At 65.3% G+C, this 22,283-nt stretch overlaps 1 protein-coding gene across 4 annotated transcripts; it reads right to left on the reverse strand.

Moving 5' to 3' along the window:
• Nucleotides 1-761: 761 nt before the first annotated feature.
• Nucleotides 762-22,251, reverse strand: GALNS (galactosamine (N-acetyl)-6-sulfatase). Of its 4 annotated transcripts, none has more exons than XM_077133281.1 (14): nucleotides 22,088-22,249; nucleotides 14,325-14,448; nucleotides 14,000-14,074; nucleotides 13,327-13,429; nucleotides 10,501-10,644; nucleotides 9,991-10,057; nucleotides 9,786-9,913; nucleotides 9,547-9,686; nucleotides 9,092-9,195; nucleotides 7,676-7,692; nucleotides 6,733-6,835; nucleotides 3,704-3,825; nucleotides 2,087-2,204; nucleotides 762-1,249 (listed from the first exon to the last, which is right to left on the reverse strand). In XM_077133281.1, exons 1-14 carry the CDS (start codon nucleotides 22,202-22,204, stop codon nucleotides 1,163-1,165), a joined length of 1,449 nt encoding a protein of 482 aa, XP_076989396.1. In that variant the 5' UTR covers nucleotides 22,205-22,249; the 3' UTR covers nucleotides 762-1,162. The 4 variants fall into 4 exon arrangements, with proteins under 4 accessions (XP_076989396.1, XP_076989395.1, XP_076989397.1 ...); XM_077133280.1 differs by having other exon boundaries at nucleotides 7,676-7,812; XM_077133282.1 differs by lacking the exon at nucleotides 10,501-10,644 and having other exon boundaries at nucleotides 7,676-7,812; nucleotides 22,088-22,250.
• Nucleotides 22,252-22,283: the final 32 nt, after the last annotated feature.

Consider the following 22,283-nt stretch of genomic DNA (forward strand, 5'->3'; position numbering starts at 1 on the left):
AGGGCGGGGCTCCAATGAGGGGCGGGACTCCCGGAGGGCGGGGCTCCACGGAGGGCGGGACTCCCGGAGGGCGGGGCTCCAATGAGGGGCGGGACTCCCGGAGGGCGGGGCTCCACGGGGGGCGAGGCTCCCGGAGGGCGGGGCTCCACGGAGGGCGGGACTCCCGGAGGGCGAGGCTCCCGGAGGGCGAGGCTCCCGGAGGGCGGGACTGCCGGAGGGCGGGGCCCGCCGCTTCTTCCCTGCGGCCCGCAGTTCAGTCTGAGGTGCTGGCGCTTTTAGAGCGCTCTCTGGGTTTTGTGCCACAGAAGAGTCGCGGCCCCGCCGTCCAGCGCTGAGCGCCCCGCCTCAGGGACGTCCGGGCAGCGCCCCTCGCCCGCGCGCGGCGCCCCCCCTCTGGCCACCTCGGCCGCGCGCCCTCTGGGTGGGGTCCCCAGCGGCCCATTGGTCCTCGTGCGCGCCTCTCCGGCCCCGCCGCCGTCCCCCCCCTAGCCCGGAACCTGGACGCCCGGACCTAGGCCGATAGCCGGGGGGCGACGGCGGCCCCTCGGGCTGTCTCCGGAGAGGGGGCATCCCGCGCTGGCGCCAGCGCTGGAAGGACAGGCCGTGCGCGCTCTGCGGGCGGGGGTGGCTGGTGGGGCCACGCGGGGCCTCTGCGCCCTTCAGCCAGGCTGTAGGGAGCCTTGGGGGACGCGGGGAGGGAGGGGCTCTGGGAGGAAGCTGGTGGAAGTCCCCAAAAGTTTTAAGACACCAACACCACAAACTTAAAATGCCACAAGTGATTTTATTCTGAAACTTTTTCTTCATAATTTCCCAATTTCCTAACAATTCAACTTTGGTGGGCCAAGCCCAGCACCACGTGACAGCAGCACTTCCACCTGCCCGCAGGCTCTGCTGGGGCACCCGGCCTTGGATCCTGCCAGCCGGGCGGGGGGGAGGAAGGGGCCCATGCAATCACGGCCCGTGGGCAGAGCTGGCCGTTTGGGGAGTGACCACAGGGCCCGGGGACTGAGGGACAAGCAGGGAGGGCCGGGGTGGCCTTGAGGCTGGCGGTGGAGCCCCCTGGGGGCCTGAGGCGCCTTCTGGGGTCAGGACCAGGTCCCTGAGCCACGTGGGTCCGGTGGCTGGCCGTGGTGTCCTCCGGGCCAGGAATGCCCACGCGGTGCTAGTGGGGCCAGGAGCACTTCTCGGGGGCAGACGGTGGGGGCGGCAGGCACTTACCCAACTTTTCACAGCCCGGGGGCGCCCAGTTCTGGGAACAAGAGTTCCAAGGACATCGGGTCAGCGGAGGCCCTTCAGCCCCCACAGCTCTGAGGCCCAGTCCAGTGACAGCTGGCCACCCCAGACAGTCATGGGGACGTGAGGACCCTGAAGAGGGTGGCTTCGCCTTGGCTGGGAATTCAGACCAGTGGGGACACCCCCAGGACGAGACAAGGGTTTTCGGGGTGAAGCTGCGCCCTCCCCACCCTCCCCTCCCCTACAACCCAGCCACCCCCCCACCCCCCTGGCGCTTCCAGGAACCCAGAGCCCAGTATCCAGCCCGTACAGCCTCAGAGGTCATGGGGTTGCCAGCCTCCACCAGCCCGGGGGCCCTCCCCTCAGAGCTCCATACCCAAGCCCACTCTCCCCTCTTTTGAAATCTCCCCGCCAGGTGGGGATCAGGGAGGGCAGGGGAGGGCGCGGGCACTCGAGGCCTCCCACATACACGTGCACACACACACACATACACACACGTGCACACTCCTGCCGTGCAAATCCCTGCCCATCTCGAGCAGAGGACTGACCACTCCTTGCTGTTCCCAATCTGCAGTCAGGGCATTGGTGCCTGTCCGAGGGCAGGTGCCCAGCGCCCACTGACCCCCTGCTCACCCTGTGCCGCTGGGTGAGGCCAGGCCGGGCACCATGCCCGAAGTAGCAGGGCAAGCATAGCCCACCCACGAGGCGAAGCAGGGCAGGGCTGGACAAACCGTGGGCCCACGTGGGAGCCGCACCAGGGGCTGTCCTGGGTGGGTGGGTGGGGGGAGCAGGTTTGCCTCGCCCACGTGGCCTCCCCCCGGCCCCAGTGCCCAGGGCCCAGCTGGGCACTCACCATCACTGCCACGTTGCACACGTTGAGCTGGGGCTGTCCGGGCTGCAGGGTGGCCTGATGCTGCTGGACGGCGGGACCAAGCCTGCGCAGGGCCTCTTGGTACTCGGCACTCGCAAAGCTGGAACCAGAGATGTGGCCGTGGGCCGAGGATGGCAGGTGCTGAGTACACGCACGCTGAGACCACTGCCATCCACCCAGGCCGGAGATGGGACGCCCTGCTCCTGCCACACTCCTGCCCCAGCCCTGCCCCCACAGCCCTCGGTGCAGCATGAACGCCTTTCACACGACAGGCCACTGTTGCTGTCACCCCAGCGCAAAGCCTCTGAAAACTGCCATCTGTGCCAAAATCAAATGCTGAGAGTAATGCAAGTACTCTCAGCATTTGATTTTGATTCCTTCCATTTTTTCCTAAGACATTTTGAACGGCTCTGAGGCACGTGCTGCAGCTGACACGTTTGCGTGACCACGGTGCCGTCCCAGGGATGGGGTGATGCCTCCAGGTGGTTTCCAAGGTAGCAAATGTGCCACGGAGAGATGCTTAACATCGTTCGTCATCAAGGAAATGCACAGTAATACCGGACGAGAGGCCACCGCACCCCCCTGCGAGCCTGAGGGGCCACACAGTGAGGCCGGCTGCAGCAGGGGCTGACCCTGACCGCAGGCGAGTTTGCAAGGAAGACAGTGAGCCCCACGTGGCCTCTAGGCCCGGCGTCCTGGAGGCATGTGGCCTCTCTGCACCCTGGCTGTGCAGGCCTCAGCAGGCCCCATCCATGCCCAGCTCTGCCAGACCAGCAGGCCCTGGAACCTTCCTCACAGAGGACTTCATTGCCACCCCACCCCGGCCCAGCCCCCAGCCCCTGCCCCCCGTACCGCCCCACACCCCCACTCTACCCCCTCATGCCTCTGTGATGCGTCACAAGCAGAGACGCTGCTGTAGCCTCTCCGGACGCTGCTGGGCCCGGGCTCTGAGTGTGGGCAGGTCACGTGAGTACCCCATTTTTCAGATGAAGACACCAAGGGTCCAGGAGGCCAGGCCAGCCCAGGGAACTCCTGCTCCCTCTCGGCTCCTCCTGACACTCATCCTGCTGGCCAGTGCTGGGCTCCAGGGCACGGCCTCCCAGCTGCTGACCAGGCCTGGGGGTGGCCATGGCCTCCCTTCTGCCTGCTCCTGGAACCCCTGCTCACTCCTCTCCTGTCCCGTCCATGATCACAGCGACATGGGCTTCCCAGCCACTCCGCACGTGGACCCCTCTCCCTGCACCCCTGTGCTGTCCTGAAGGCGGCTCGGGCCATGCTGCTGGGCAGGAGGCGGACGGGAAGTGGGGAGACCCGTGAGGGCAGGCGGAGGGCACAGCCAGGAGGCCCAACCAGGAGGCCCGAGCCGAAAAAAGTGGCACAAGGGGCAGCGTGGAGGGTGACGTGGCAGAGTGGCGGGCGCGGTGTGGGAGGCCCACAGGACGCAGCCCGCTTCGCGGTTCCCATGGTGCGCGCCACCCTGGAGCCACAGGGTCTCCTCGGCCTGCTGCGCCCGTCGGCCCGGCACTACCGAGGTGCCCTGCACCCCGACTCGGCGCCCTCGGGGGCTGCTGCGCCCACGCTCAGGCGGGCCTGGCTCACCTGAGGGGGAACCTCTCCCCGGGGTCCCGTCCCAGGTGGAAGATCAGGGGCAGCGCTGTGTGCTCCTCCTGCGTGTGGGTCGTGACGCCTGAGACGTTCTGCCCGGGGCAGAAGTCCACACCCTGCGAGAGAGGCAGGCCAGGGCTGCGGGCGGCCACGTCCAGTGCTGCCCATGCCGTCCATGCCGGCATGAGACCAGACCCACACCCCGCGCTCATCTCCCACGGCATCTGCAGTGCGCCGCAGGTGCTGGGACGCTCGATAAACACGCCACAGGACATGAGCCCGGAGGGGGAGGGGCGCACACCATGGCCGTGTGTGGGGGGGAGGATGACCTCCCTCCTACCGCCAGCCCGAGCTGCTCAGGGTCGCGCTCGTGCAAACCAGTCCCCCACACCCCCTCCTCTTGGTGTGGCTGTAAATATTTTGGCAGTCCCACATCTTGACTCGCACAACCTCACAGGAAAGCTTGTCTTTAATGCTCTACTGCCGGGTAGTGGGGTGCTGGAGGATGATAATCGAAATACACAGCAGTCACTCAGGAATCTTTAGACAGGACAGAAGGGACGACAGGACTCACAGTCGAGAGCAGACAAGGACAACAAAGCAAATGCACAGACGGCGAGGACTGGAGGGCTCAGGGCCCTCACGAAGGCTCAGGTGAGTGCCTGCGGCCCCACACGCAGGACGGGGCCACGGGGCACCAGGCCCCACGACTTCCTCACCCGGCTCAGCCTCTGGGCGGGGTGAGAACAGGCTCCACGGATGCCGACGCTCTGGGCTTTCTGCCAGACCCCGGGATGGCCTGAGGCCCCATGCCACCCTTCTCCGGTCCACTTCTGGCTGGGAGCTCCCTCGAGAGGCCAGGTTGTCACAACCTGGGACTCTGCCTCCCAAGGAGTGGTGGCCGCCCCTGACCCGGCGTGACCAGAACCTGGAGAGGCAGCCGTGACAAAAGGCAATGCTCAGCGTGAGGCGGGACGGGCGTGGAGGCCGCGCTGGGCCACCTGCTCCGGACACGCCGATGGGCAGGCGCCCTGCTAGACTTCGTGTGATGCGACTGGCAAACCATTTTCCAAACTACCCTGTGTGTCTGTGGTGGGCAGTGGCTCAGCGGGGCAGTGAGCATGGGCATTTCTGTAGGCACAAAGCAAGAAGCCCAGGAACTTCTACTTCTCTGCACGGAGCTAGAGGTTCTGAGTCAGCTGGACAAATAAGGGGCTGCCAAATAAGTTGTACGGGGCAGCCCACAGTGGACACAAAAAAACTAGTAAAAAGAGAGGGAGACTCTCAAGCGCCTGGGACAGGCCTGCTGGGGAACAGACCAGGAGGAAACAGCTGGAGAGCAGGCATATCTAGCACAGGGCTGCTGAGCAGATGACAGCGTCACATCCAAACTGCACAGACAACACGGTTAGAACCTAGACGCAGACCAAACACACTGCCTGAGACCCCGCTGGGTGGCCTTGGCACGTGCCGACACCGCTGCGGCCAGGCACAGGGGCCGGGGTGAAGGATTCGGTTAGGCTGACGCAGGCCAGCAGGGGCCCCGAGACAGGCCGCTCGGCCCTCTTCCAACCTGGCTCCCGGGGCTCCTCCTAGGCCCAGGAGAGAACATCGCTGCCCGGCAACTGCAGGCATCACGCAGAGCCGTCTGTGTGTCTGTCCAGCCAAGGGGGGCCAAGTGTGGTGACTGCCCTGCCCTGCCCTGCCCCGGCCTGCTCACTCCCTCATTCCCCACCCAGCAGCAAATCACTGTGTGGGCGAAAGGGCAGACTGTGAGGGCCCCTAGAGTTACATGCAGACCCTGCCGGGCACTGGGGTGGCGAAAGGGTGGCAGGAGGAGCTGAGGCTAGACAGTGGGCCCAGTGGGGTGAGTTGACCAGGGCAGCTGAGACCCCTGAAAGGGCCCAGAAAGGGTTGCGGTGGGCTGGACTTTGACGGGGGCAAGGCCTGGGCTGAGGGGGGGGGCTGCCAGGGGGCTGCCTGAAAACAGCCAGGAGGAGTGGACCCCAAGGGCTCCATACCTGAGAGGACAGGCTTGGCAGGGCATCTGACGGCCGAGCACCCTATGGGGACAGCAGGGCTGGGCCAGGGCCAGGGGGATGGGACAGTGGGGCTAGGGGAATGGGACAACGGCCTAGAGAGAAGGGACAGCAGGGCCAGGGGGAAAGGACAACAGGGCTGGTGGGGTGTGACAGCCAGGTTGGAGGGACGGGACAGGGGTTGGCCACAGCCCAGCGCTCCCCAGGTGGTGTGGGGAAAGGGCAGGTGGGGGCTGCACAGGTCTCAGTGTCGCCTGGACAGGGGCCGGGCGTGGGCTCCTCTCAGCGCCCTCACAACTGTCCTACTGGGTCGTCAGTGTACCCTAGGAAGGGATGTGCCCCCCAGGCCGGTGTCTGGAAACAGGGGCCATGGAGGGTCGGGCGCTCGGCCTTCCTGGGATGCCCCAAAGAGCCCTCCCTGGTCCTGGGCAGCTGGGCCAGGAGGGACTGAAGTGGGAGACCACAGAGCACCTCGTGGGAGAAAGGGGGCCGCCGAGGGCTTGGGTGGTGGGCAGGGCCCACGGGGTGACGCTGGACCAGGGCAGGCATGTGGGGTGGGGGGTTCTGGGGCGCTGAGGAGGAGGATGGGGAGCCCAGGTGACACAGGCACAGTGGGGAGACGGGCCATGACCTGTGGCCCTCAGTGCCCCACAGGGCACCCCCTGCATGCCAGGCTGGTCAATGCCCTGTGGCTGTCCACGCTGGGGGGCGGGGCGGTGGGTATGACACATGGGAAGCCACAGGGTGAGGGGACAGCGGGGCAGGGACCCACCACGACAGCGTGGGGTGTGTGGTCCCGAAAGGACTGCACTGAGCCGCTTGCAGCTTCTGTTCCAGCCGCTCAGGAGCCCCTTCCCTGCTGGGTCTGCAGAGGGGCCTGGTGCTGCATCCCAGACACCCATCACCTGTCACCCCTCCAGGTGCCGCGGCCCAGACACCCATCACCCGTCACCCCTCCAGGTACTGCGGCCCGAGTGCCCTTACCTGCTGGAACTCCTCCCAGGAGTTGGTCCAGGTCCAGAAGTGAGCCTTGTGCTGCCCGGCAGTGGCAGCCATCAGCGTGTTGCCACGGTAATAGAATATTGGCCTGTGGGGGGGACGGTCAGTGTCCGAGACCCCCGAGGGGAGGACGAGGCTCTGGGCCGTGCAAGGAAGTGCAGGCAGCTGCTGTGCGCATTCTCTCGGGAGGCGGTGGGCCACCCGGCCGCTGGGCCTGTCCCTTGGGTATGGCGGCCCCGGTCCCTTGGGTGCTGGCTACGCAGGGAGGCAGCACCAGGAGGGGGCCAGACGGGAGAGAAAAGCCTCGTAACCCGCAGCCCACAGCCGGGGTCCTGTGGCTGCATGCTGGGAGCAACGGGCCCCTGTCCTCTCAGCCACTTCCTCAGGGTCCCTGGCCCCCTAGCGCCCAGCCTCTCGGTCTCTGCACGAGCAAAATGACTGCGGGCTCTCACCGTCCCACAGGAGATGCAACTCAGGACACACGAGGGCTGGGACCCCAAAGAGGGCTGGCAGGCAGGGCTGCAGCATTTGGGGGGCTGGAGACCTTCGCCTAAGCCCACCCTGATGGACAGATGACAGATGAGGCACAGACGATGAGAGTGAGAGACCGAGAAAGACAAGGGGTGCAGATGTCCAGGCCAGGGGCCCCGCTGCCCTGTGAGCTCCCACCCATCCAGCTGCAGGGATGCCTGCGGGGAGCAGCCACCCCTGACCCACCATATGGCTGTGCCCACCCTGCAGGGGCCACGCCCACTCCATGGGGGCCACCTCCTCCCTGCCTGGGGCCTGTCCTTGGAGCAAATCTTGCAGCTCCCTGATTCCCCCACCCCAGAACAGCCCTTATGTCAGGAGGTCCTGAAGAGCACCCCATACTCGCCTGCCCCGCCCCACACCTGCCTGGTGGGCAGGAGGCGTCGCCCTCACCCACCTATTGATGAGCTGGCCCTGCAGGAGGACAGGCAGGAGGTTGAGGCCGTCGATCTCCCTGTCGCTGGGCGGCTGCAAGCCTGCGAGGGCCAGGCTGGTGGTGAACAGGTCCATCACGCTGCCCAGCTGGCGGCTCACCTGCAAGGCACAAGTGGGTACATGGCTCAGGCCCTGAGGAGCGGGTATACTGGGGCTGCACAAGGGCGCACACACTGCACAACCCACACTGCACATGGTATATGTTGCACACAGGGACACAGGCTGCACATGGGCAAACCTCTTGCGCACGCTGGATGTAGGCACACAGGCTACATGCGGGCACCCACATTTGGGCACATGCTGCACACAGGCACACAGACTCGTGCACTCAGTGCACATGGGTACACGCCACACATGGGCACAAGGTTACACATGGCACACTACACATGGGGTCATGCTGACATAGGCACAGGCACAAACGAGCACACAGGCTTGTGCACACACACCCTGCACACACTCAATGCTTATACACACACTGCACACGAGCACTCACACTGCATGTGCTGCACGTGCACACCCCTGTAGGCTCTACCCCTCCCCAGCCCCCCATGCCCTGGACCTGGAGGAACTTGGCGCTGTGGGGACCCAGGTGCTTGGCACGTGTGACTTGCACACGCCTTGGGAGCCCGACCCCCCGACTCTCACAGGGAGGGCACAGGGAGGTCAGGAGCCAGTCATGGGGCCCCAGCCCACCCCAAATCCCCAAGCCCTGCTCTGCCTCCCAGGGGGACGTGTGCCTGCCTGCCGGGGCCTGTCTGGGGCTTGAGGTGGCACAGCAGGGGCCCCCTGACTGGTCAGGTGGAAGGAGGACCTGGGCTGGCGGCTCTGCAAGCCCATGCGGCTGAGGCCCAGGCACGGCTCCTACAGCACGGGGCCGGAGTGTGTGTGTGTGTGTGTGTGTGGGCGAGCCCCACGTGGCAGGAGCAGCAGGGTGAGCCATCTGGGGCAGACCAGAACCCCGTGCTGGTGGCCAGTGGTGCACTTGAGGTGCCCCCTACTCGCAGCCATGGGCACTCGGCTCTGCAGCTCCGGGGAGCCCACAGCTTCTGTACGGGCTCCTCAGGCCGGCTGCTGCATACTCACAGCTGGGGACTCGTGTCCAAGGCTCCCTCGCCTACAACAGACAGCCACGGTCAGCCTGACCCGTGCCAGGGAGGGAGGAGGAGACGCCCACAGGCCTCAGAGGCACAGAAAGCTGCAAGGCGGGGTACCGGTGGGTGGTAGGAGCAGGGGCAGGAGCAGGAGGTGACCATGGGCGGCTGAGCCCCTTCACCTTTGGTTTGCCAATTCTGAAGGCATCGAGAGTCCTGAGCATGGCAAATCATGGCCAAGCCCAGGCGTTTGCAGATCCAGCTGTGATGGGCACATGACAACATACCTGGCCTGCAGGGACATGCCCTGGCCACCACGCGATCGCTGGCTCCCGCATCCCGCCCTCAAACGTAGTCTCCTTCCCGCACAGAAAGGGGCCGTTGCTGCCACCTGCAGGGAGGGAGCACGTCACCCCATTGGCCCCTGGCTGTGAGGTCCCGTACTCCAATAGCAACACCACGGGTACCTGGGTGCAGCTCTCCTCACCAGTGATGGCTGGGGTGGGCCTGGGGCTCATCACAGGAGCTCCCCTGCCCCCCAGCCTGGCCCCCACCCCCGGGGCCTTGCCTTATGCCCTCTGATGATGAGCTCCCGGCTCCTTGGGAGCCACCTCCCCCCTCCCTGGGCAGCGCGGCACAGAGGAGCCCCGGCAGCCTCAGTGGTCCCAGAGGGGCATGGCCCTCCGAACGCAGCCTCGTTTGCGGGTGTGAGGGCCGGGGGGAAACAGCCACGGACACGCGCCTTGTTTGGGGGCAGAGATGAGGGCAGCCCCGTTATCCGAGGTGAAGAACACGAACGTGCTGTCCTGGAGGCCCAGGTCCCGGAGCAGGGCCAGGATTCTCCCCACGCTGTCGTCGATCTCCCTGACCGCGTCCCCGTACCTACCGCAGGAGGGAGGGGCCGCGTCAGGCTCGGTGTCCTGTGACCCCGGGCGCCGCGGGGCGGGTGCGGAGTGGCGGAGCGCAGGCCGCGGGACTCACCGCCCCCGCTGGCTGCTCCCCAGGAAGGGCCGCGAGGCGTACACGGGCGCGTGCGTGGCGTCCACCGCCCAGTAGAGGAAGAAGGGGCGCCGGAGGGACCGCTGCCTCCTGATGAAGTCCAGGGCTTCCTGCGGGACGGCGCGATCACCGCGGCCCCGCCCCTCCCCGCAGGCCCCGCCCTCCGCCTCGCCCCGGCCCCGCCTACCCCCAAGTAGAGCTGGGTGAGGTTGGCTTCTCCCGTCTTCAGGTTAATCGGAAATTCCTCGTAGTACCTGCACACGGCAGACGCCAGGGTTCAGGGCCCCGCGGGAGGTGTCAGCTGATGGAGCGACTCGGCCCAAGCCGGCGCTGCCCGGTGCGGGGAAGGCCTGGGCAGCGGGACCGCGAGTTCCGCCCACCCCAGCTGCTGCCCGAGCCGGCGCCTTGCGGTCAGGGGCGCCACGAGGAAGGAGCAGGCGACCAGACCGAGCCGGGGGAAGGAAGGGGAAGTGGCCCCCCCGCCCCACCTCCCCACGCGCCCAACCTCAGCCACGCGAAGGAGCCCGCGCGTGGGGGGAGCCCTCAATCCAGTTCCACAGGGACCCCACCCAGCAAAGGCCTCACCAGGCACCCACGGCTGTACACCCACGGTGTACAGGGCCTGGGCAGACAGAGGGTGGGGCCAGGAGTGGGCAGGGACGGGCCAGTGGGGGGCAGGGTGCCGGATGGGCCTCACCTGCCCACCATCTCCCAGTCCCTGTACACCGGGATGTTGGGCCTGGCTCTGTTGTCGTAAGGTCCGAAATGGCAGTTGGGCGATCCAAACCACTCGTCAAATCCGTGTCTCAGGGGGTGGAACTGGGGCCTGTGGCCCAGGTGCCTGGAGGGGAGCCCGGACACTTCAGGGTCCCCAGCACAGAACCCCCCAGCCCCGTCCCCACAGTGCATAGAGGAGAGCAAACACCTGCAAGGCGCTGGACCACCCACCTGGGCAGACCAGGGGTGCCACGTGCAAACGCTGGACCCAGCCCCACCCCACCCCCCACCCCCCCGCCCCTCCTGCCCTCCCCCAACCCCCGCCCCCTCCTGTTCTCCCCCAACCTCCAGAAAACCCCCACAGGGCGCATCTGGAGGCACCGGCACCTTCCCTCTGCATTTGGGAAGGAGGAAACTTTTCTGCCTGGTAATTCCTACGTCTCCACATTCAAGTCTGTGGTGGTTTGAAGTGCCCTGCACCCCAGAAGAGCCGCGCTCTTCAACCCCGTCGTGGGGGTGCAGACTGTGGGTGAGGCCCTTCAATGAGGCGGTTTCCACAGACACACGACCCCCGCCCCCGCATTCAAGGTGGGCCTTCATTACTTCACTGGACTCCTTAAAGGAGCTCACGTGGAAGGACTGAGCTGGCAAAGCAGAGATGAAGCCAGGACGCGGTGTGGGGAGGTGCGGGAGGCACACGCTCAGAGAAGGACCACCAGGGCGAGTCACTGGCACAGCAGGACCAGGAGCGGAGGCCAGATGTCACCGTGCCCCTCACATGCCGGGGGGGCCCCCACGCTCATGGCCGTTCCCGGTGAGGGCACCCGCTGGCTGTTGCCTTCATCTGGACCTTTTCGTGACTTAAACTTAATAAATCCTCTGTGCAGAAGCCCACCCGCTTCTGGCAGGCTGCATCCCAGCAGTTTTAGCAAACCGAAACAAAGTGCCCAAGTCTCCTCTCCCGGGAAAGCTCATCAGTGTCCAAAAGCCAGTCCTCGGGGGATAGCAGCCCAAGTGACTGCAGGACGCTGGGGCAGGCGGGACCAGCACAGGGTCCACTGACAATGCCCCTCCCCAGCGCCCCAAAGCAGGGACAGGGTCAGGTGACTAGAAGAGAATCAGCAAAGAGCTGCACTGGTGACACCCCGAAAACTCTCCTGAGAGCAAGGCTCAGCCCATGTGCCCCCCTGACCAGGCCCCCTGTCCAGCCACCACTGGATGGTCCCCTGCGTCCCACCTCCCCAAGGCCCACCTCACTGGGCTCCAGGGGTCACCCAACTTTCTCATCTGAGAGGGTGCTTCCCTGAGCCCGGAAGGGGGCGGGCCTGTCATCCTGTCCCCACTGATTGCCTTAGAGGTGGGGGACCCAGGCAGGGCTCCCCGGCAGGCCACCAGGGCCATGGCAGACCCAGGCCAGAGGAGTGGCTCAGCGGCCCCCACTCAGGCCAGCTGGGAGGAGTGGGGGGCAGGAGCAGGGGACAGGTGCTCACACCAGAGGCCTGGGTGGGCTCGACCTCCTGCGGGCCCCAGAATGCCCCAGGGGCAGTGCCTCGACCCTCTTGGCCTTCCCGAGCAAGGCTCACATACAGGGGCTTTGCGGCGACTTCAAGGGCTCCATATAAACCCACCACTCGCCAAGTCCACGTGCTGTGTGTTTCCTCTACTTCTCATGAGCTCTCTGGGCCTCTGCACAGAGCTGGTGCTTCTAAATGTCCTACAGAGGCCCCGCGTGGCAGAGGAGCAGTCCCGGCAGTCCCGGCAGCTGCCGTGCACTGAGTCCCAGGGCAAGGCTGGGAGAGCCGCAGGGCTGCTGCACTGCTGGCCAGGTTGTGGCAGTGACCCCACCAATGAGCGAGCTGCCCCCAGCTCCCAGGCCTGCCCCAACACTGCTCCCCTGGGAAGGGTCCGAGCAGAGCCCCCTGTGCAGCCTCCTTTTCCAGCTCTCTGCACCCACATGCCTATCACTAAGCCATGACAGCCTTGTCCCCTGCAGTCCACCCATCCAAGCCAAGGCTGTGACCCAGGGCGCAGCCTGCCAGGCCCCACGAACTCCGGCTACCCTCCTGAGCCCTGGGTGCACCTCTCGAAGGCCCCAGGGCCTGGTGTGTACCCCGCAGCCCAGCCCAGCCATCACCGTCCCCCCGAGCTCCTTGCAGGGCAGGGATTCCTGCGTGGCCCGAGCACACACAGCGCGGGTTGCCACGAGCCGTCAGGGGTCTCCGCCGGCATTGCCAGAACCATCTGTGCTCAGAGCTGCCGCCCTGACGAGGCGCTGGCCCCAGTAGGCGGGGCGCAGGAAGGACCCGCGGCCCTCCCCGACGCCCTAGAGGCCGCGCACCTGGCCTTCCCGACAACGAAGAGGAACAAAACGTTTAACCTGCTCAGAGCAGCGCGGATGTGGCACCAGTCGGGGCAGGTGGGCTTCCACCGCAAGCCCGTCCCCACCCCAGCAGCTGAACCTCCGCTCCCTGCTGCTTCCCACGGCTCGGAGGGAAAGTGTCCCCTCCTCGCCCCAGATAAAAACATCTGGGCCACGTGCGAGGGGCTCCTTGTGGGGGGAGGGGGGCTGCAGGGCCCGGAGCGTGGTGGGGGCGGTGCTGGGAGAGGCCCCGGGCTCAGACACCACGGCCTCGTGACCCCGACGAGCTCAAGGGAAAGCCGGGAACGCCGGGACGCCTGAGCGGATGTGAGTTAGAATGCAGACATTTCCCACGTCCTACAGGCCTGCCTGTCAGAAACACTGACTGGTGGGTCCCTGCAGAGGGGAGCAGGGCACAGGGTCCCGGGTGGGTGGCCGGAGACTCACCACTTGCCGACAATCTTGCTGGCGTAGCCGGCCTTCTTGAGAAGTGCAGGTAGGAGGCGCTCTGAGTCGGGGATGCCGCCCACGACCTCCTGGGGTGTGTAGGCTGGAAGGGGCACCCAGGGCTGAGTGCACAGGGGCCTGGGGTGGGGGGCACAGCCGAGCCCATGTTCTGCCGGCCTGGGCCCCCCAAGCCTCCTGGCCTTTCTGTCCCCGTGTCCGCCCACCCACCCCTCCGCTCCGGCGGTACTGTCCCAGCCCCTCTAGGGACTTTCCTTTCTTCAAGATACACCTGGAGCCCAGCTCCTCTTCGACCTGTCCCTGGAGATGCCCCCAAGCCCCGGGGCTCCTCTTCTGGTACATTCCTCGGGTGCGGACCCAATACCCAAGCTGACTTTTCCTTCTGGGGTTGCCTCCCCGGGGGTGTGGCTCCCCGAGAGCCTGCAGAGCTGGACCCACAGGCCTCTGCTGGCCCAGGGCAGGTCAGGGCAGTTGCACAGCAGCCCCAGACCGGGCCACACGCCATCCTGCTTGCCAGCTGCCCTGGGCCCTTGGATTCTGGTGGGAGCGCCACGGTCAGCTTGTAAACACTGCACTCGGCAAATGGAGGCGCCTGGCTCAGGGGACGAACCTCGGCCACCTGGGCCTTGCCAAGGGTGCGCGGGGCGGGGCCTACCGTTCCTGGCGCGCGCGTTGCTGGTGTAGAAACCACTGCGGATGGGCAGCCGTCCGGTCAGCAGAGCTGCCCTGGCTACGGAACACACGGAGGGGCAGGCTGAGCTCACGGCCAGGGTTGGACACACGGGGCCGGCGGGAACAGTGTGAGGCATGTCCCACGCGCACAGGCCTCTGGCTCAGGCCAGTCGCTTCCCGGGCCACCGCGGGACCGAGTGACCTCCACCCGACCCCTGGGCACCCCAGTCCCCCTGAAGGGCCGGGGCATGGCGGCGAACAGCCGGACCGAGGGATGGACAGAGGGAAGGAAGGACGGGTGGACTCACACGGCGAGCATAGCGGGCTGGCGGCGTAGAAGTTCGGGAAAAGCATCCCCTCGGCGGCCATCCGGTCCAAGTTCGGGGTCTCTCTGGAAGGCTCTCCATTGACCCCAAGGTCACCCCAGCCCATCTGCAGGAGAGAGCCCAGAGAGACGGGGTGAAGTTCCCTTTGCAGGCACGCAGGAGACACCATACGGGAGGCACAGTGGCCCCTGGCCGGGTGTGCTCGGCTGCACAGGCCCCCACAGGTCCCCGCCCTGTCTGCACAACTCGTGGGCTCAGGCCCTCCCACCCGGGGCCTGCAGGGAGCCCCAGACCCACCCGCTCAGCCCGCAGGGCAAAACCAGACTTAGACAGCAAGAAGCAGGGCTGTCAGCAGGTGGCGGCTCGGGGGGTCCAGAACAGGCAGGCCCGAGATGGAGGTGGGGGGCACTGGGGCTGTGCAGGGGGTGAGGCTTCCCTTTGGGGGCTGAAGGCGCCCCAACTGGACAGAGCGATGCCACGGCTCTCTCTCACTTTAAATCAGCTAAAATGGCAAATTCCACACTTTGTGTATTTTACCACAATTGAAAAAAATACGGTCAGCAGATGGACCGAGGGATGGACAGAGAGGAGGAAAGCTAGGCAGACGAGTGGCAGGTGTGTGTGGGACACGTGGACAGCAGGGGCTAAGTGGGGGCAACAGGTGGGGCTGTCAGTCCCCCGACTCTGCCATATGTCTGAGAACCTGCAGCCAATGCTGGAAAATAACCGGCCCTCTGGGAGCGTCCCACACTCCTCGGGCCACAGACACTGGCCTCAGTGCCCTCATTGGTGTGGCGGCCACAAGGGGCTGGCTGGAGGACTTCCTGTGGGCTCTCCCCCAGCAAGGGTAACTGGCCATCCCACGGCAGCTAAGCAATGCTGTGCAGCCTGCCACAGCCAGCACTCCACGCCTCACCATGTCCCCCCAGCACTCCACACCTCACCCTGTCCCCAGCACCCCACGCCTCACCGTGTCCCCCTAGCACCCCACGCCTCACCGTGTCCCCCTAGCACCCCACGCCTCACCGTGTCCCCAGCACCCCACACCTCACCCTGTCCCCAGCACCCCACGCCTCACCGTGTCCCCCTAGCACCCCACGCCTCACCGTGTCCCCAGCACCCCACGCCTCACCCTGTCCCCAGCACCCCATGCCTCACTGTGTCCAGCACCCCACGCCTCACCCTGTCCCCAGCACCCCACGCCTCAGCGTGTCCCCCCAGCACCCCACGCCTCACCGTGTCCAGCACTCCACGCCTCACCCTGTCCCCAGCACCCCACACCTCACCGTGTCCCCCTAGCACCCCACGCCTCACCCTGTCCCCAGCACCCCACACCTCACTGTGTCCACCCAGCACCCCACACCTCACCGTGTCCAGCACTCCACGCCTCACCCTGTCCCCAGCACCCCACGCCTCACCCTGTCCCCACATCCCATGCCTCACCCTGTCCCCAGCACCCCACGCCTCACCGTGTCCCCCCAGCACCCCACGCCTCACCGTGTCCCCCCAGCACCCCACGCCTCACCATGTCCAGCACTCCACGCCTCACCCTGTCCCCAGCACCCCACGCCTCACCCTGTCCCCAGCACCCCACGCCTCACTGTGTCCCCCCAGCACCCCACACCTCACCGTGTCCCCCTAGCACCCCACGCCTCACCCTGTCCCCAGCACCCCACACCTCACTGTGTCCCCCCAGCACCCCACACCTCACCGTGTCCAGCACTCCACGCCTCACCCTGTCCCAGCACCCCACGCCTCACCCTGTCCCCAGCACCCCACGCCTCACCGTGTCCCCCTAGCACCCCACGCCTCACCGTGTCCCCAGCACCCCACGCCTCACTGTGTCCCCCTAGCACCCCACGCCTCACTGTGTCCCCCTAGCACCCCACGCCTCACTGTGTCCCCCTAGCACCCCACGCCTCACCGTGTCCCCCTAGCACCCCACGCCTCACCCTGTCCCCAGCACCCCACGCCTCACTGTGTCCCCCTAGCACCCCACGCCTCACCGTGTCCCCCTAGCACCCCACGCCTCACCCTGTCCCCAGCACCCCACGCCTCACTGTGTCCCCCTAGCACCCCACACCTCACCCTGTCCCCAGCACCCCACGCCTCACTGTGTCCCCCTAGCACCCCACGCCTCACTGTGTCCCCCTAGCACCCCACGCCTCACTGTGTCCCCCTAGCACCCCACGCCTCACCCTGTCCCCAGCACCCCACGCCTCACCCTGTCCCCAGCACCCCACGCCTCACCCTGTCCCCAGCACCCCACGCCTCACTGTGTCCCCCTAGCACCCCACGCCTCACTGTGTCCCCCTAGCACCCCACGCCTCACCCTGTCCCCAGCACCCCACGCCTCACTGTGTCCCCCTAGCACCCCACGCCTCACTGTGTCCCCCTAGCACCCCACGCCTCACTGTGTCCCCCTAGCACCCCACGCCTCACTGTGTCCCCCTAGCACCCCACGCCTCACCCTGTCCCCAGCACCCCACGCCTCACCCTGTCCCCAGCACCCCACGCCTCACCCTGTCCCCAGCACCCCACGCCTCACTGTGTCCCCCTAGCACCCCACGCCTCACTGTGTCCCCCTAGCACCCCACGCCTCACCCTGTCCCCAGCACCCCACGCCTCACTGTGTCCCCCTAGCACCCCACGCCTCACTGTGTCCCCCTAGCACCCCACGCCTCACTGTGTCCCCCTAGCACCCCACGCCTCACCCTGTCCCCAGCACCCCACGCCTCACTGTGTCCCCCCAGCACCCCACACCTCACCATGTCCAGCACACCACGCCTCACACTGTCCCCAGCACCCCCTTCTCCTAGGGAAGGAGCAGGCAGTGGGGCAAGAAAAAGATAGAAAAGACATCCAAGCTGGAAAGGAAGGAGTCAGACTATCTTTGTTTGACTGACATGACCCTATATGTAGAAATCCCAAAGAATCCATTAGAAAACTATGAGGGCTAATAAATGCAGCACCTAGAATAAAATACTTACAGATAAATTGAACCAAAGAGGAAGAAGAATTATGCACTGCAAACTACAAAACGTTGCTGAGAGGACTCACAGTTTCCTATGTGAACAGCAGGACACACTGTGCCCATGGGTTGGAAAGTCAGAAAGCTGAGATGTCAGCTGCCAAAGAGACCACGTACAGCCCGGCAGCCTTTCTCGCAGGATCAGGAAAGCTGACCCTCAAATTCATGTGGAATTTCCAGAGGTCTGTGTTCTAGTTTGCTAGTTGCCGGAACGCAATATACCAGAAACGGAACAGTTTTTAACAAGGGGAATTTAATAAGTTGCTAGTTTACAGTTTTAAGGCCAAGAAAATGTCCCAATTAAAACAAGTCTACAGAAATGTCCGATCTAAGGCATCCAGGAAAGATATCTTGGTTCAAGAAGGCCGATGAAGTTCAGAGTTTCTCTCTCATCTGAAAAAGCACATGGCAAACACAGCGTCATCTGCTGGCTTTCTCTCTTGGCTTCCTTTCATGAAGCTCCCCAGGAGGCGTTTTCCTTCTTCATCTCCAAAGGTCGCTGGCTGGTGGACTCTCTGCTTCGTGGTGCGGCAGCATTCTCTGCTCTCTCTGAGTCTCTTTCTGAATCTCACAGTGCGTGGCCAGGAGAGGACAGCGCTGCTGCCCAGGGGCCACAGCTGCCCAGGGGATGAAGCTCTGGGGGGGTAAACCTAACCGTGCGGTGGAATGTGCTCCCCACCGTGCCCCCGGACCCTGCCCCCCACCGGCAGTTCCAGAGTCAGCAGCTTGGCCTCGGCCGCCACTTCTAAAGTACGCATCCACCGGGCACCAAGCAGCCCCCCGGGCAGTGTGGGGGTCGGGGACTCGCCCCCAGGCAGGGTCACTGGCCACCGGGACAGGAGGGCCATCCCACGTGATCCCGTCCCCACCCCCCACCCCCCGGCCTCAGCCACCCGACACACTCCTGGGGCCTGTGCTGGTTTGAAAGGATGCATGTACCTAGAAAAGCCATGTTTTAATCCTAATCCCATTTTGTAAAGGCAGCCGTTTCTTCTAATCCCTATTCAATACTGTATGTTTGAAACTGTAATCAGATCCTCTCCCTGAGATGTGATTTAATCAAGAGTGGTTGTTAAGCTGGATTAGGTGACGACATGTCTCCACACATCTGGGTGGGTCTTGATTAGTTTCTGGAGTCCTATAAAAGAGGAGACATTTTGGAGAAAGAAGGAGATTCGGAGAGAGCAGAGAATGCTGCAGCACCACGAAGAAGAGAGTCCACCAGCCAGTGACCTTTGGAGATGAAGAAAGAAAACGCCTCCCGGGGAGCTTCATGAAACAGGAAGCCAGGAGAAGAAGCTAGCAGATGACGCCGTGTTCGCCATGTGACTTTCCAGATGAGAGAGGAACCCTGACCGTGTTCACCATGTGCCCTTCTACTTGAGAAGGAAACCCTGAACTTCATCGGCCTTCTTGAACCAAAGTATCTTTCCCTGGATGCCTTAGATCGGACATTTCTATAGACTTGTTGTAATTGGGACATTTTTTTGGCCTTATAACTGTAAACTAGCAATTTATTAAGTTCCCCTTTTAAAAGCCACTCTGTTTCTATTATCTTGCATCCCGGCAGCCAGCAGACTAGCACAGGGCCCCTGGGCACAGGGCAGGGAGGGACACGGAGGTGGTCAAAGCTCCCATCAGGTTAAGTCAAGTGTGCAGTGCTGGAAAGGGGACCTCGGCCCGAGCTGGGGGACGGGGGGTGGGAGGTGGGCAGGGTGCAGAGGCTGCACCTGGGGCGCCCGGACAGCCCAAGTCTCCCGCGCGCATCCATACCACGCGCCCGTAGCATCCATGGCACCAGAGGCCAAGGTGGCTCCCACGTGTAACTTAAGGGATGATGCAGACGAATCCTGGAGACAACAGAGCGTGCGCAGCCGGATGCCAAGGCAGGTGGGTGCTGGGTGTGGACAGAGTGGGGTGGCCGGGTCGGGTGGGGCTGACGCTGGGGCCGGGGCCTCTACCGGTCGTGGTGGCCATGCCCACGTCGGCAGACACGCTAAGCCCACGACCTTCCCATAATCATTGGCTACACCTCCCCAAAGGGGCTGCCACGAATGAACAGTGACACGCGGGCTCCCTGGCGACGCCTCGGGACCCCCAGCGGCCCCCTCTCTTGGGGTCTCCAAGGTGCTGGTTCTCTGGGGCTCGGGTCAGTGAAGGAATGAGAGTGTGTTTCCTCTGGGGAGGAGGCCCGGCTGGGCTGGAGCAGATGGCGTGCAGGCATCAGGAGCTGGGCCCTGGTGACCCAACACGGAGAACTGGCCACCCAGGCTGCCGGGCATCCAGCCCTGCTGTCCAGTGCATCAGCAGCACCCTGTCCCTCCTGGGGGCTGTGCTTTGGGTAGCAAGCGACATGGCCACCTCCCTGGATAGGCTGGCCTGGAGGTCACTGCTAACCCCCTTGCTGCCTGCCCTGTCCCCTCCTGTTGAGCTGGAGACCCCAACACAGGGCAGGACCCGGGGCCATTAGGGTGGGACACTTAGACCCTGGCCTCTGCAGCTGGCTCTCAGGGGTTCCCCTGGCCATACAACTCAGTGGGAAGTGACTTGGCTTGGCTGTTTCAGTGGCCACAGAGGTGTGGACGAGCACGGCAGCGCACTCCAAGGCCCCCTGTTCTCTGCCTCGGGTCCCACTCCATCCTCATGGTCTCAGCTTGGCTGTGGTCCTCTGGGCACTGAGTCCATGCTCCCCATGGGAAGAGAGAGGCCACGGGCTCAGGCACCATCCTGGGCTCCATCCTCGTGGTCTCAGCTGGGCTGCTGTGCTTCCAGGTGTCGCTTCCACACTCCCCGTGGGAAGAGAGAGGCCAAGGGCTCAGGCATGTACAAATCATGACAAACCAGGGTGGAGACGACGGAAATGCAGTCTCTGCGGCTCTGGAGAGCAAAGTCCCGGGACCAAGGCGCTGCAAGGTGTGCCCCCCACCCTACCCCACCCCACCCCCGAAGGCTCTCGGGGAGGCGCCTTCTTGTCTGTCCCTACTCTGGGCAGCTCCGGCCATCCTCGGCGCTCCTGGGCCAGCAGCTCCATCACTGCAGCCTCCGCCTCGTGCCTCGTCCACGCCCCAGTTGCCTCTTCTCATCAAGACACCAGTTGCTCATCTCAACTTGATGACATCTGCCAAGACCCATGTCCAGACAAGGCACCTCCACTGTGCTGGTGGAAGCGCACTGAGGGGATGATTCGACCCTGGCAGGCGCAAAGGGGCCTCTGAGGGCCTGAGGCTGAGAGACACGCCTGCCCACCCCCGCAGGGCACGAGGCCGCCCTGGCTGCCTGGGAGTCCAGGGAGGGGCGGCGTGAGCTGGGAGTTGGGGCGAGGAGCAGGCCCAGCTCTCTGCTGGCCGCAGGGACAGTGCATCTGAGGACGGCGCTGCAGGGCCGAGGCTGCTGCTAAGCGGGGGCCGGGTGGCAGGGTTATGCCCGTGGGTCCATGCTCACCCAAGAGGACTTTTCCCCTTGGGCCCAGGCCTCCGAGGATGAGACCCTGGAGCAGACGTGACGCAGGAGGGGTCCAACGGCACCAGCAGGGGCATGATCCATGGGGGGACCCCAGGGCAAGGTCAGCAGAGGGGACAGCGCACAGGATAAATCCTGGAGGGCCAAGTGCAGGTCACCCGGAGGGTGCTGAAGTCCCCGCCAAAGCCCTGAGACCCCACTGAGGGCTGCCACCCACCTCGGGGCGCACAGAAGGGCCCATGTCTGTCTGCCTGCACACCCTTGGGGGTCAGAGCCCGACCTTACAATCCAACTTTGCAAAGAAGGAAGTGAGGCGCAGGGCACTGAGCCAGCTTCCCAGGGGGCGGTGGGGGAGGGGGAGGTGTGTGTGTGTGTGGGGTGGACAGGTGTGGGTGTGGGTGTGGGGGAGGTGGGGGTGGGGTGAACAGGGGGGTGGGAGGGGGGTGGGGGTAGGGGGTGGGGCTCCCTCACGTGGCCGCCCAGCCGGGCATGGGAGTGCAGGAGCCCAGCACCTCCACAGGTTTCTCTAAACTCGCCCATCCAGAGCCTGCTGGCGGGACCTAACGGAACCTGAGGGTCTCGGCTGCCAACACCAAGCACAGCATGCTCGGGACCCTGCCCGGAGTGGCCGGTCCTGCTCAGCAAGCTGACCCCTGCTATCCTTTAAAGTCAACCCGACCTGCAGGGTGGGGGTGGGGGGCTCCAAGAGCTGCCACAACTGCCCCAGCTCTGGGGAATGAGGGATTCGAACCCGGGTCTCCTGGGTTTCCACTTTATCCCAATGTAGTATCTCCATTAGCCTCAGGCAAAAGCGCAAAGTAAAATACTCAGGTAAGGACGCCCGGGGCTACCTGACTGCGAAGCGGCCACGGGACGCCCCGCGACCCCCACGGCCCTGCCCTCGGCCCACTAGGGGCGGCACATCTCGGGCACCTCGGAGCCGCCCTGCCCCCGGGCCTTGCACCGAGTCCCGTGAGGACTGGGGCTGCTGCTCCAGAAGGCGGGGAGCCCTGGGGCTGGGGCGCTTGGGTACGCAAGGTCAAGCCCCTCCCTTGCCGGACGCCAGGGCAGGGGAGCTGAGGGCTGCGCCAGGGTGCAGCGGTGCAGGAAGCGGGAGTCCCAGAAGGAAAGTCCGCGCCCCCCACCCCCGCCGCTAGCCAAGTTGCGGACCGACAGCCCCGCGGGGTTGGGGGGTGTCCGGGCAGGGCAGGGCGCACCGACCCCGGGCCCTCTCGCCGCGCGGCCCCGCACTCACGTCGTCCATCAGCAGGAGCAGGATGTTGGGGGGCTGCGGGGCGCCCACGGCCCCCAGCCCCGCGGCGCACAGCAGCAGCAGGAGCCGCCATCCCGTCGCCGCGACAGCCAGGGACATGGCACGCACGCCGCCAACTCCGGCCGGGGCGCGCACCCCGGGGCCCCGCGGGGGGCCCTTCCGGACCCGGCTGCGGGGC

Source organism: Tamandua tetradactyla, chromosome 16, assembly GCF_023851605.1.
Source record: "Tamandua tetradactyla isolate mTamTet1 chromosome 16, mTamTet1.pri, whole genome shotgun sequence".
NCBI lineage: Eukaryota > Metazoa > Chordata > Mammalia > Pilosa > Myrmecophagidae > Tamandua > Tamandua tetradactyla.

Bases quoted from the DNA above. Each gene is read 5' to 3' on its own strand.
- GALNS (XM_077133280.1), bottom strand. From the start codon at position 22,204: ATGTCCCTGGCTGTCGCGGCGACGGGATGGCGGCTCCTGCTGCTGCTG. The intron at 9,687-9,785 runs GTGAGTCCCGCG...CTCCTGCGGTAG, and splicing joins GGGAGCAGCCAGCGGGGGCG to GTACGGGGACGCGGTCAGGG. The intron at 7,813-9,091 runs GTATGTTGTCAT...TGTGCCTTGCAG, and splicing joins GGCATGTCCCTGCAGGCCAG to GTGAGCCGCCAGCTGGGCAG.